We start from the raw sequence: 14273 nt of genomic DNA, 5'->3' as shown, positions 1-14273 counted from the left end.
AAAAAAAAAAAAAAAAAAAAAAAAAGACATTAAGATTCTCCTCAGTGATAGCTGAGGAGAAGGAACTAGGACCAATATTCTTCACTGGATGATTGAATTGAAAAGTTTTACGTAACTCTTTAAATTGTAAGCACTTCCAGAAATGGATACAAAATGACTTTAGTAACTTCTCACAATTTCTGCATGTAAATCTCTGGAAACTCCATAGCTATTTCCACCTGAAAATGATTAGATTTTTTTTCTATTATTAATGTATACTAATTATACAGAATATTGAGTTTCACTGTGACATTTCCATATGTCTATACTTTCATTTGAACACATCCATCCCCATTACTCCTTGCATTTTTTATTAATTACACTGGCAAAATCTCTAATGGAATGGATAGTTAAAAACTAACTCAAAACCAGCATGATTCTTCTTTGGTATACATCCTTCTGCTCTACAAATTTAAGAATGATGGAAACAATATAAAAATTAAAAATGAAAGAGATGTAAACAAGGAAAATATCTTCACAGACCAGGAACAAAATGAAAAGAGGCAGTGGTTACCATGGAGCTGAAATTACATATTACAAACCAAGCAGTGGGTGGTGCAGCTTTGTCTCCTACAGGATAAGAAGGACTAGAGGACCTCTATTCACCTGAGCAAGTGGAGTTCGCTTCATTGCTGAAATCCAACAGCTATGATTTACTGAGAACTTCTTGCCTGGGGCTACAATGTATGTGGAATTTCTAGGCCAGTGATGGAGAACCTTTTAGAGATGAGGGTCAAACTGCAACCCAAAACCCACTTATCTATTACAAAGGACCAATGCTGCAGTTAAACCTGAATACTGAGGTTTTAGTTTAGAAAAAGAACTCATACATTGATATCTTTTGTCTTAAAAGAAAAACAACACGTGTGCCATAGATTCCCCACCATGGTAGGCGGTGCAAGCCTAAGGATACTGACAAATGGGATTGGGCTGCCTGAGGCTCACTGACTGCTCTTGTAAAGCCTTCACATCTGTTCCAGGAAAGAGGTTTATGCCTTGATTATGCAGTAGTCTCATAGTTACTTAAAAGAGAGGAAGGGTTCAAGAGAATTAAAGGAAGATAAAACATTGCAAAACCAAAACTGTGCCTCCTTTAAGTAAGCTTTTGATCCTCAACTCTAAAATGCATAAAGAAATCTAAAGCTAAGAAATACAATCAACATGTTAAGCACCTTCACCACGATATAGGGAAGTATATGAACACATGCACATGTCTGTTAGCTAGAATTGGCCGCACCACAATGTGTACATATTTCAGAACATGTTAGGATAAATGTAGGATAAATACATAGTTTTGTCAATTAAATAATGAGTTAATTAAAATATATGTAGAACCAACAATATAAATGTTGGAACAAAGCAGGAATTATTTCTTGATAATTTTTTTTTGAGGAATAATATGGCAAATGTTTTGTAAGAAGTATGATTGATTTACTTGGAGAAAAACAATATTAAGAAATGAGCAAGAAAATATTAAACATGAATTTATATATAAAGATGAATATGAAAATGAATCAAATTTTAGTATGAAATAAAGTATCAAAACAGGAAATAAAATCAGTAAAGTATAAACAGCATACTGCTTAATAGATTATTATTGACTTGGTGGATAACCCTAAACACTTCATTCACCATCCAGCAACGTGATAAAAGTTTGAAAATATATGTAGAAGGAATTAAGATTGTCACAAAATCTATTGAGACTGTTTACACTTATACTTCAGGCACTGATCTCTTGGGATCTGTATTCCAGAATAGATAGCAGCAAAAAATAGCAGGCAGGCAATATGTATTTAGCTACTAGCTGATGATTTTCTGATACTGAAGAAAGACGCAAGTATTCAGTTAGTACCACGCAGCATGGTGTGGGTGATGATTATGATGATGATAACATAATTAGATCCACTGCTGGATACATAATACAGAAATTTCAAGAAATCAAGAATGAAGAATCACAAAAGCTTAAAAAGTCAATTTATCCAAAAGCTAATATTTTTACATACAACAGATTTTTCATTAACAATAAAAGTCATTTTAAAAAGTGCTAAGGGGAAAAATAATTATTAACCCAGAATTTTGTATCTAGGAACACTGAAAGTAAGAACAAAATGAAGATTTGTTTGTTTTGTTTTGCGACAGGTTCTAGCTATGTACTTCAGGCTAGTCTGGAGCTCACTGTGTAGCCTAGGATAGCCTCAAACTTTTTGCTATCCCTCTGCCTCAGCCTCCGGAGTGCTGAGATTGTAGCATGTTCCACCACACCATGTTAAGATGACATTTTTAGGGGTAGAAAAATGGCTGCCATAAACAAATCCTTGAAATACTTCGGATATACTTGAAGTGACTGTCAGTTTTTCTTCCTACAAATAAATTTCAATCACTTATTTACAGCAAGATTGGACTGCACTCAAAACTTTCCTCATACTGAGGGTGGTGAACACACCTCCAATCCTAGCTCCTTGGGAGGATGAAGCACAAGGATCAGAAGCTTGAGGCCAGCTTAGGCAATTTAGTGATGCCCTGTTTCAAAATGAAACCAGAAAGGCTGGGGATGTAGTTCAGGCTTCCATGGGTTCAATCGCCAGTTCTACAAGCAACAAAAACAAAAACAAACTCTGCTTTCATCAGGCTCCTTACAGTCTTCCCATTTCTCCCAAGGAGTAATGATCCTGTTTCCCTGTGTTCTCTAAGACCTGATCCTTGCTGTGTTTGGCTCGTGGGTACAGGACCCCTGATTGGTATTCTCCTCCATCAGGACTAGTACTTAGATGCTTCTCTAACTGGTTTATTCCCAGTATATACCACCCCTTCGTTTGCTGCCATTTCAATGTTTTACTGACTTGTGTATCCATTCTCCTCTCCTCCTGCTCAATATTTTTTCCTAACATGTAAACCTTGGAGTCACCTGAAGCACTTGTGAAAATGTACATTCATGGTTCTTGCCTTAAATGTTTGGCACCTAGAAAGAACACTGAAGTAGTAAGAGGGAGATAGGTCACAGGACTGTCTCTGCTGGTAGTTTAGGGCTGTTGATAAATATGCTAAATTCTCTTCAAATACAATATAATGAAAGCTATACAAAAGGAATGGAAAAAGTTATTTTGGTGAAGGCAAAGATAATCACAGTAAAACTTTTCTAAGAGCTCAGAATCTAAGTGTGAGAAGCATTTATCCACACGTAACAAGGAAGCATAGTGACACTACAATAGTATGCATCAGAGAGAAAGAACAAGAATAAATAAATTGAGATGGAAAATATATATGGAAATTTTATTGGAAAAATTTAAGCAGAGTTTGAATGATGGAAGGTATTCTGCTGGAGAGATATGAGAAAGAAGTGTTCATTATCCAAATAAAACTGTCCAAGCCAAGGCAACACACAAAAGTTCAGTGGGACAAAAGCCCTGGTTTTCGTTTTGAGACAGATGAAAGCACAACAGGAATAAGATAGAAAATTGAAAGGAGTCAGAAGGTTGAATACTTTCATTTTTAGCTGAGGAAGATAACCTATTCTGTAACAAATAAGAAACCGCTAGCAAGCTTGTGAATCTAACTGATATGAAAACAACTAACCTATGAAATTACTGGACGATGACAAACTACAATAATCTAGACATGTTGTGTCTGAACAAGGCAGGTGCAGTAGGTGTAGAAAGGAAGGATGGTTTAATGTAACTTTATAAAAATGAAATAGTAAATCTGGCAAAATGTAATCTGAACAGAGAAATAGAAATTGCGCAGATCACTTAGTAGATCTGTGGAAGGCTTGATTTCATCAATTCCTCAAGAATCAAACTATATTGAAAGGGTGGCTCACGATTTATAATGAATTGTTCATGTTATTGTGTTTTCTTTGATACAAATTTTCTGACAAATATTAACAATCATATATTGAGCATTTACTACTTTGAGTACAACTAAAGAAGGAATAAAATTGTTGAGTACTTTAAGTTGTTTTGGGGAAATTTCCAAAGGAAGTAGGCACTGGTTCAAATTTTCTAAGTCAATTTTTAAAAAGATAATTATGGTCTTTTACATGGTCAATATACATGACCCTCCTCCTCTGTTTTTTGGATTTTGTATTAATCAGCTTTGTCTGAAAATAATACCCAACTGGTTCACCTTTTAACAGGATTCAGTCCATGGTCATCTGGCTCCAAGGCAGAAACATGGTGAAAGGGTGTGAACAGTATAGCTGTTCAGTTCATGGGAAGCACAGCAGGGGAGCAGTATAAGAGAAGACGGGCCCAAACATCAGATAGAGATCCTCAAGGCTATATCTCTATGACATACCCGGACACACCCAGAAGTGTGCTCCACCAATCCCTAGGCAAATCTCAAAGCCAATCGTGTGACACTCCATCCTGTCAGGGATCTCCTGCATAATTTAAGTGACTGTAGTGGTTTATAGTAACATATTTTAATTTTTGTTAACTACTCCTCTTTTCTCTTGATTCAATTACTGCTGATTCTTTAGATTCGAGGTGAAATTCTTTGTGATCTAGCAACACAATATAATGGAGTTTAAAAGCTTCTACAGATCAACAGAAGTCATAGATCTGGAACCCATCCTGCCACTGGTTTTGTAAGCGAGAGGTTTATCAATATTGCCTTTGAATGCCAGGTTTCAGGAGTACCTCAATCGGTATTCCCCAAACTAGACTTTAAGAAAAAATTTTAGTTTACTTGGGAAGTGACTGCAAGGGACACCATAGGGGAATGGAGAAGGGAAAACAGATAATTCAGTATGTGTCCTTAATGTTGCCACTAAAGGCAATGAAAGCTCAATTATATTGGAAATTTTGGGGAGAACACAGAGAAAACTCTTCAGAGTTGTCTCACCCAAGGGGCAAGTATACACAAATATTGTTAAGCTGCATTGCTATTGATCCATAATTCACTAACAGCGGGTCTCAGGGGCATTAACTTTGTAACACTTCTACCCCAATACTACTATTTCAGATGACACATGCACACACAACCAGGGATACCACAGAGGCACACAGTCACAGGTGCTTGTAATAGAAAGGTTTTAGTCTATCAGGATAAAGTGGCTGCCATGGGAATACAGACATGGCACGTCCCTGAATCCTCTTTGTGGTTCTAAAACATATTTGAACAAAGTACCTTCTCTGACGCGTCTTAGAATTTTATCCACTATTCAGTCTCATCTACTTGAGTTGACACATCCTACTCTCCTTTTGACAAAGAAGGCAAATATTTACAAATATTTTACAGATAAATAGAAACTGCCCCCAGAAAAGGAATCATACAGGATAACACTTGAAATATGACAATCTAGCATAACAATTTTAAGTATTTTGAAATATTCACAACATGAAATGTCAGCTCCTATCGCAAACTCCCTTCCTCCTGTCACTGAGAAAAGTTAAATCCAAATATACTCTATCCTGAGCATTTGATTTAAATGATTGCAGCATTTCCATTAGCAAAGCAATTGTGGTTCTCAGAATACTCCATATAAAAGGTTTAAGATTATTGAAATATTATGCATTACCATAAAAACAAAAAACATAAAACAATGAGATTTTTCTATAAATTCACAGGAAAGGGCACTTTACCCTCTGCAGATATTTGAGAGATTTTATGCAAGTTTTGTGAGAAACATGCTCAGAGACTGGCTATATCCCTCACTTCACAGAATAGCAGTGAAAAGAACAGACACATGATCAATTACACTGTACTCGAAAAACAGGGGGCCAGGGAATCATAAAGTTTGGAAATTCACAAAATTTCCAAGCTTCTGCCCATTCCAGGAACAGAAAATACAGATTCCATGCGACCTCAATGGTCAGAAACAATATTAATTAATTAAATCCGCAGATATGTTCCCAGAATTCTGCTTACCACTATGTGAGACAATTACAATTAAGAGCTCCATAGTGTTTCCTAAAGGCCATTACTGGCCTAATATATTTATTGTTAAACATTTTTCTAGAAAAAACTAGATGCTAAAAAAGTTTTCAGCTATACAATTTCTGTTTACTTATCTTTGCTGTTAAAGTGTAAAAACAGTCATAGACAACAAGTGATTGTGCTGTTTCAAAATCTTTATCTATAAACAATAAAATTTGAATTTTAACTTGTTCGGTCACCCAGCAGTATTCTTTTATTGACTTTTTTAAACATTTAAAAACGTGAAAATCATTTCTAGCTAATGGACTGTACAAAAATACCTGCCAGGCTAGATTTAACCTACACGCCATAGTTTATTAACTCCTATCATTAGTTACTTCCTTCTTTTGCTCATAGTAAAATTGGGTAGAAAAAGAATAAGGGATACACTCTTACTTATGAAAAGTTTGCACGGAGCAGATCCAAACATTTTGCGTCAAAATGCCATAAAGCTGGTCGCACTGGCTATTTATCATGTTATTTCTCCTCAAAGATAGGTCCCAAGCAACATACTCTTTTTAACTTCAATTAATTACACATTTTTAAGGATCAGATGCACATCTAACTTTGTCCTACATCATTGTGAGATATACCTATATTATTTAAAGCTGTGATATAGGAACATATGGGTGATCTGTACATACATGCATGGACTTTTAAATTAACTACCCACTAAATAGCACATAGTATTCCAAATACCACATATAAGAAATGGTGAGTCCTTCTATTTTATATGCTAATTATTCATTAATATTTTAAGGACTCACAAGAACATTTACCTAGAAATCGAGCTTTAATAACAAGTGTTTATTAAGCAAGTGTTTAATAAACTTATTAAAACAAGTTTATTAAACACTTATGAAACAAGTGTTTAATAACACTGATATTTGAAATGTATGCATAATTGAATGCTATTCCACCTTTAAAGAGAAGGAAATCCTGTTATTTGTGACAATATGAAGAACCTGAAGGATATTATGTAAAATGAATTAAGCCAAGCACAGAAAGACAAATACCGCATACTCTCACTTATATGTACAATATAGAAAAGGTGGACTGAGAGAAGCAGAGAAGAGAATACTGGTTATCAGGTACAGAGGGCAGGGAAAGTTTGGGAGATATTGGTCAAAGGACATAAGACATCAAATTTCAGTTAGATAGAAGGAGTGAATTCTAGGCATGCACTGCAAAACATGGTGACAGTAGTTAATAGGAAGGTATTGCAGACTTGAGAATCACTAATGATATACATTCTAAAGATTCCTGTCACAAAAAGACAGGTAGGCAAAGCACATGTTAATGAGCTCATTAGCTAATCTACAATGTGTATATGTATTTCAAAATATCATATTGCAAACTATAAGTACATATAATTTTTTAGAAGTCAACTAAAAAAGACGTGAAAGCAAAATCGACACGATAAATTTGGTTTTCATAGCAAGACTGGTGTTTGGTGTTTGAAATATTGTTGTCATTAAAATCATGTGCGCGTTTTACTAAAAATGTACTCCTGCTTTCGAAAAGTGAATTTTTTCCAACATTAGGAACCAAAATCCATTTTAAAAAATACACAATTCAGAAATGAGGTATGACATATTTAGAGACTGGTTAGGCCAGCATTTCAAAATGCAAGAAAACATAGAAGATCTATTATTGTTAAGGTATTAATCCTCAGGAGTATTTGAAAACATTAAATAACAATATTGAAAATATTCAATACTACTTGAAACCAAGAAATGATTTGGAATGTTTTTTTATTTTCTCTTCATCACCAAAGGAGCACCCTTAATGGTAGAAGACACCCCTGTCCTTATGAGTTCAGCATTTTCACGGATAAAATTGCGGTGACGAACGGGCATGTTGTCATACATCTTGTTAGTAGTATTAACTTTTGCTTTTACATTCTTTGGAGGTGTGTGTTCTGGTGGTAATCCATTTATTGCATACAACGAGTACATATCATCTGTCTGGAAATGAAGGGAGAGAGACTTTACATTAAATCCTGAGATTTACAAAAATGCAGGGAAAAGTTTATCACAACTTCTCTTTGCCTTATAAAGTATGGGATATTATATAACTAAAATTACACCTATAATAACAAATACTTAATGTGAAAATAAATTAAGGAAAGTTTTTGGCATTAGGAATTAAGGGCCATTCATTAAAACGGAAATCTATCATTCAGTCAAAGATCTGCCCTGTAGGTGAGCTGAGTATCCATCTGATGTAAGAAAAAACAGCCTACTTGATAGACATAAGATAATGCCCAGAATGAACTACAATGCAGGGAAAAAATATTCCTGATGAAGTCAAGATACTTAACTGCAGCCATAGAGATATTTGGTAAAGTATGTTGAGCTGATTTTTAGATTATGAAAGTACATGACATAACCATTTGAATATAACGAGAGGTATAAGATCATTGATGATGATCATAATCTAAACCTAAGTCAGTACAATTTAGAATACGGATTTATTTAAAAATCTGTCATTTTTTCTTCACACATGTATAGGAATTAGGCACAATTCCCAAGCCATATTCAATTGAAACTGTACTCTTTTATGTTCATACAGTAATATACTTATGTTAAGTCCTATTGCTTCTACAGAATCTCCTAAAGCCACCTGCTTTTATGTAGGCTTGCTTTTCACACTAAGAATTGTACCAGGTACAAAGCGTGATCAAAATATATGATGAATGTTTAAATTTAAAAAATTATTACAGTACAAGAGACATTGCCACTAATCCCTCTCAGAATACTCCCTTTGCCTCAAGCACACTTGTCATTCTTCCCACTTCCTAGAGCAGTTCTGGAAGTCCTCTTCCATAAGTGTGACTTTTACCAGGTGTGACCAAAACTAATGCTACTGCCGAACACCATCCAACAGAACGGCAGGCTTAGAATATGAGACATTAAGTCCTTGACCTTATTCACTGTATCTACTACTGTGGGACTTCTGACTATTCCACAAAGTCAAAACAGCAATGAAAGATAAATGTTTGGAATTGATTCAGGACATGAAAGCAGCCATAATAGTGCAACTAAAGACAAAAGCAAATTTTCAGAACTACTTGAGAAAGTGACAAGAACAATGGGATAAACGTGTTTAAGCAAGGGGGAAACTATTTTGAAGGAGACTGATGACAATGTGTTTTCTACTGCAATACTTTTTAAAAGATGTACACATTTGCTCTGCTTTTTGTGACACCACATATGCTCAGCAAACTATTCCGGGCAGGTCCTAGGCCAAGTGCATACTGCAATACACCAGGCTCAATGTGTGTAATGTAATATCTATCAATGGATACTAAGTCAGCAATTTCTCATACGTCAGGCATGGCCTTATTTTAATCATACTCGCTCTTTTTTCCAATTATGTGAAGTAATTTTGTATTCAGGGCCAAGAATTCAAAAGTGGCCCAAACCAGAAAACATAATACAACTTAATTAAATAAGATTTTACTTCATATACCAATTTTCTATGTGAAAAACAGTTTGCATATGCCATTGTGAATTTTTTTCCAGTCCAAGTGGCCACCTTCTTGGGTGCAGATGAGCGAAAGAAATGAAGAGCCTTGCACCATTCCCGGCACTTGTTACCATCACGTGGACTACGTGAAGGGGCCTGTACTGGTGCCTGGCACTTGGTGCGTTCATATGAGTAAGCTACATGAAAGAATCTGCACCTACACCCAGCACCTAGTGGGTACACAAAGGGACTTGTATCTTCACGTGACACTTCTCTCAAAGACCTTTGAGGGTGACTACCTAAAAAGATATAATTTTTAAAGTCCCAATTATGTTTCATGTATTCCGATTACGATTCTAATTTTACGGCTAGGTGATGCCAAGTGCACATGCATGTATATGAACGCAGATTAGTGTATATACATGTCCTGAATCAATTTCATGTCCTGAATCAATTCCAAACATTTATCTTTCATTGCTGTTTTGACTTTGGGGAATAGCCAGAAGTCCCACAGTACCAGATACAGTGAAAAAGGTTAATGACTTAATGTTTCATATTCTAAGCCTGCCATTCTGTTGGGTGGCATTCAGCAGCAGCATTAGTTAAGATTAGTCAAGAAATGCTCTTTTTCCAAAGTGCTATTTTACTGATAAAGTTATTTTAAAAAATAAATAGTAAACATTAAAATTTTTATCTAAGGTTAAATTTCTTCAATCCTATAGTGAATATTACAAACAACTACTCATTTGTATTTTCTAAAAGATAAAGATAGTTCTTTTTCTTCCACACCCAATCTCCCTTTGAAAATACAAATAAAAAGCCATAGTCAAATAATACAAAAATAAATAGTACCCCCTTAGCACTAAATACATCATAGAATCAATGTTGGTTTTTACAAAAGAATGACAACTTGATCACTATGTTCCTTAACTATTTTATTTAAAAAATTGAAATTTTTTTTTAACAGGAGAGATTCCCATATTTAAGTACAGCAGTGTCTCTGTGTTCTGAAAAGAGATCAGCTAAAGAGCAGGACACTCATGAAATGAATGACCAAAGCTATGTTACTAAGGACATATTTCTATTAATAGAAATAACTGATAATTATCATTTAGCGGATGTGGTTTGTGGCCACCCACCTCAGGGATTTCCACTTCAGTGCCCTGATCCAACTTTCAATTGCAATACCTGCACCTCTTTGACTCAGGATTTTTCAGAAACTCTACAGGGCTACTCTGATAAGAGTATTAATAGTCTCTGGGACTGTTCCTCAGTCAGGGATTGCAATCATGTCAAGTGGTGTAGAAAAACCACAACTTCCTGATCCCCTCGGTGTGAAATTTCTGAGGCATGCATTCTACACTATCTCCCAGATTTCTCCCAAGGAATTAATTTGCAGTTAATCACCGTGGCAACTGCCTTGATGAAGCACCCTTTATTGATTTGCTTTCCTTATGTGTCTTGTATCCTGGCCTCCTTACCTCTATTTCTTGAAATCATGTAACAAATATGCTACTTGGATTTGAATTCTTATCTGAGGATGTTTGTAAGGAAATACAAACCAAGATATATATTTGCAATATAATGTCCCATTGTTTCATTCTAATAATAGGTTCCTTTAGATGCAATGTATATATACACATATCATCTGTCTGTTTACGATTCTAGTTGTACAAAGGGCATTTAAATATAAATGTAGTGTAAATTATGTATTACTATACATAAGTATATAGTAATAATGTTGTATAACTATAAAGATAAAACATCACAGGCTTCATCTTGGATAATTCTGATAGTTCTCACATTTTTACAAACTAATAGTTATTGCTTTCACTGTGGAACTATCTTTGAGTAGCACTACTTTTATACAACAATCTGAACACTTTAATTTTAGTCACTCAAAGCTAGTGCTATTTGCCTTCTTTACTAATTGGGAAAGAGTTTTTAATCGCTGTAATGTGATGTAATTGAATGGAAAATGATGAAGCTTGCTAACACGATGGCTGTGACTTGTCTGAGCTAATATTTAATTAAATTGTTCTTACAAATTGCTTTTTTTTTCCAAATAAAGCACAATGAAGATCATATGTTGCCAACATTCACTTAATACTTTTCTAGAAAATGAACAAATATGATGTAAACCATAATTTTCACTTAGATAATACTTCAATTTAAAAAATTCTCTTCCAATATATTATGGGAAGCAGTATGATGTGGCCATTAAGAACTGGGATTTGAAGTGAAATAGATCATTTCAGCCATGATTTTCTGGTCATTTTGTTTCATGTATGCAGTAGATCTTATGAATCTCAAGGGTGTGATACTTAGAATAAAAAGTTAGTTTCAAAAGGTACACCGTGTGTGATTCAATTTATACAATATTCTATAAATCAGATAATGACAAAAAGATGGAGAAAAGATGAGTGTTTGTCACAAGTAGGGCAGGGATTACAGTGCGAGGCATGCCTACAAAGAACAGTAAGCGTAAGGTAATTCTGCCTTGATGGAAACGTTCTGTATCTTGGTTGTAGTTTTAGTTACATTCATCTTATACATGGGTCTAAACTGCTTAGAAGCACACGGAAATACACAAGTGTAAAAATATTGAACATGGAGTAAAGTCTCTAGTTAACAATATTTTATCAAAGTCAAATTCCTTGTTTTGATACTTTCCTAGAGATATATAAGATATCATCATTGGGGAAAATTGAGAAAAGACTTTACAGGACTCCTAAGCATTAATTTTGCAGCTTCGTACAGTGACACACGCATACTCATGGATATAGCAGCATAACTGATAATTGCTAAACCTTGAAAGCAGCCTACATGTCTGTCCACAGATGAATAGATGGAGGCGATGTGGTATTTTACATATAATGGAGTACTACTCTGCCAAAAATAAGGATAAAATTGAGTCTAAGAAAATGGATGCAAATTGTATTGTAGGAAAATGGATGCACCATGAGAACATAATGTTAATTGAAATAAATCAGACACTCAGGTTTAAAAATCGCATGGTTTCTTTTATATGAGAAACCCAAACTATAAATAAAGAGCAAAATAAAAGATACACAGTAGGAAGTAGGGAGATAAATCTTCCTCAAATGGGAAAGGAATCAAGAGATGGAGGGAGGGGTTTGGAAGGGAGACGAAGAGGATGAAAAATAAATTAAGGTGTATTATGTACATGTAGTAACTTTACTCAAGGAATATAAATGGTATGTACCGCAAACATATACTAAAAAAATAAATAAAACATGAGATTAAAAAGTCAGCCTGAAATTTCCACAGTGAATATTTGATGTTTTTATATTATGGAATGATTCTTAATTTGAAGATCAGATCACTGTACCATGTTTATGATTTTTATCATTTAGTGATTAGTAGAAAATATTTGCAAATAATACAATGCCTGGGGCTTTCTTTAAAATAATACAGAAGGTGGGGAAAGGAGTGGTATATAGACAAAGCAGGACTGGTTATGACATGATTACTACCAATACTAGATGATTTGTATATGCAGATTAATTAGCCTTTTTTGAACTTTGTGGAATTTTCCATAATCAAATTAAACTGACAAAATAATCTATTACACAGATTTCAGTCTCACATATCTGGTGTCCCCCATATGCTTATCAAACTGTATCAATTCAGACTAAGTGAATATGTCACATTCTTTGATGATACCATATCCCTTCACATAAAACCTTCAATTATGCCACCAGTAATTTAATTGTTTGATTTGTGCAGAGAAACTAGGCGCATATTTTGTGGTAAAGCTTGCTAAATAGTTATTTTTAGAAATGTTCACTATATAGTAAATAAAATGGACATCATTTTAATTTCCAAATCCTTTAAAAGAAGTCTTTTAATCTTTCTAGAGTAAGCAAGCAAATATATGATCAATTCAGGTAATGAGGTATGTGCAACAAGGCAGAGGCATTATCTTCTTATTATACAGGTTATACAGATACTTAGATGAAAACTAGAAATAATTTTTTCGAACAATATTCAAAACTTTATTGTTTCTGTTTATTAAACTAATAAAACTTTATGCCTATGACACTACTCAACTACTGTGTGATACACAGGTCTAGAAATCACTTTGGCACCAGGAGTTGTGTGCTACAAGATCACAGTATTCCCATTGTGCTCTGCTAGTGAAATTAAGCGGTAGTCATAAGTGTATCTTCCAAAGTAACTGGAAGGTTGATAGAGCCTAAAATTTATTTTTTTGTTTTTCAAAAATACTTCTTTTGAGACAGGATCCTGCTGTGTAGTTTAGGCTGGTCTTGAACTCACTATGTAGGCCCGGCTGGTCTCAAACTCATGGCGATCCTCCTGCCTCAGTCTTTTGAGTGCTAGGATTACAAATGTGTGCCACCATGCCCAGCTCTAGCCTAAAATTTCTTACTATAAATATATGAGAAATTGTAAAGAGAAATTTTCTTAATCAGATAAATTTTCAAAACTGTGTTTGCCATTTACTTTGTTAATAAAATGATCACCTTAACAAGCTTCTGAATAAATGATACACTTTACATATTTTTTCAGTTGAAGCTATAGTTTACCTTGTATTTAATTTTCTCCATTTTAGTTTTCACCATTTTACAATATCCTAGGCCTAATCAAAGGTTCCAACTTTCTCTTTAAAAGAAACAAACATCAAAGCCCTCGAGTGGGTATATTACTTAAAATGATATGTGACTACACAAGTCACTCTATGGTCATTGTGTCTTAAACATTTCCTTAATATAAAGGGGAAATAGGGGGCTGGGGATTTAGCTCAGCGGCAAAAGCGCCTGCCTGGCAAGTGCAAGGTCGTGAGTTCGGTTCCTGGTACCGGA

The 14273-nt window shown here is 34.6% G+C and overlaps 1 protein-coding gene across 1 annotated transcript in view; it reads right to left on the bottom strand.

The window, feature by feature from the left end:
• Nucleotides 1-7692: 7692 nt before the first annotated feature.
• The window catches only part of LOC102019004, a gene marked incomplete in the record, with an annotated part of 405168 nt that continues 398587 nt past the window's right edge, over nt 7693-14273 (bottom strand). The window contains 1 exon segment of the mRNA XM_005414632.2: nt 7693-7922. Coding sequence (XP_005414689.2) covers nt 7710-7922 — 213 coding nt within the window.

This window comes from Chinchilla lanigera, unplaced genomic scaffold, assembly GCF_000276665.1.
Source record: "Chinchilla lanigera isolate Chin_1 unplaced genomic scaffold, ChiLan1.0 scaffold00192, whole genome shotgun sequence".
NCBI lineage: Eukaryota > Metazoa > Chordata > Mammalia > Rodentia > Chinchillidae > Chinchilla > Chinchilla lanigera.
Note: the sequence above shows the minus strand (reverse complement) of the source record. Positions and strands in the feature narration are given on the sequence as shown.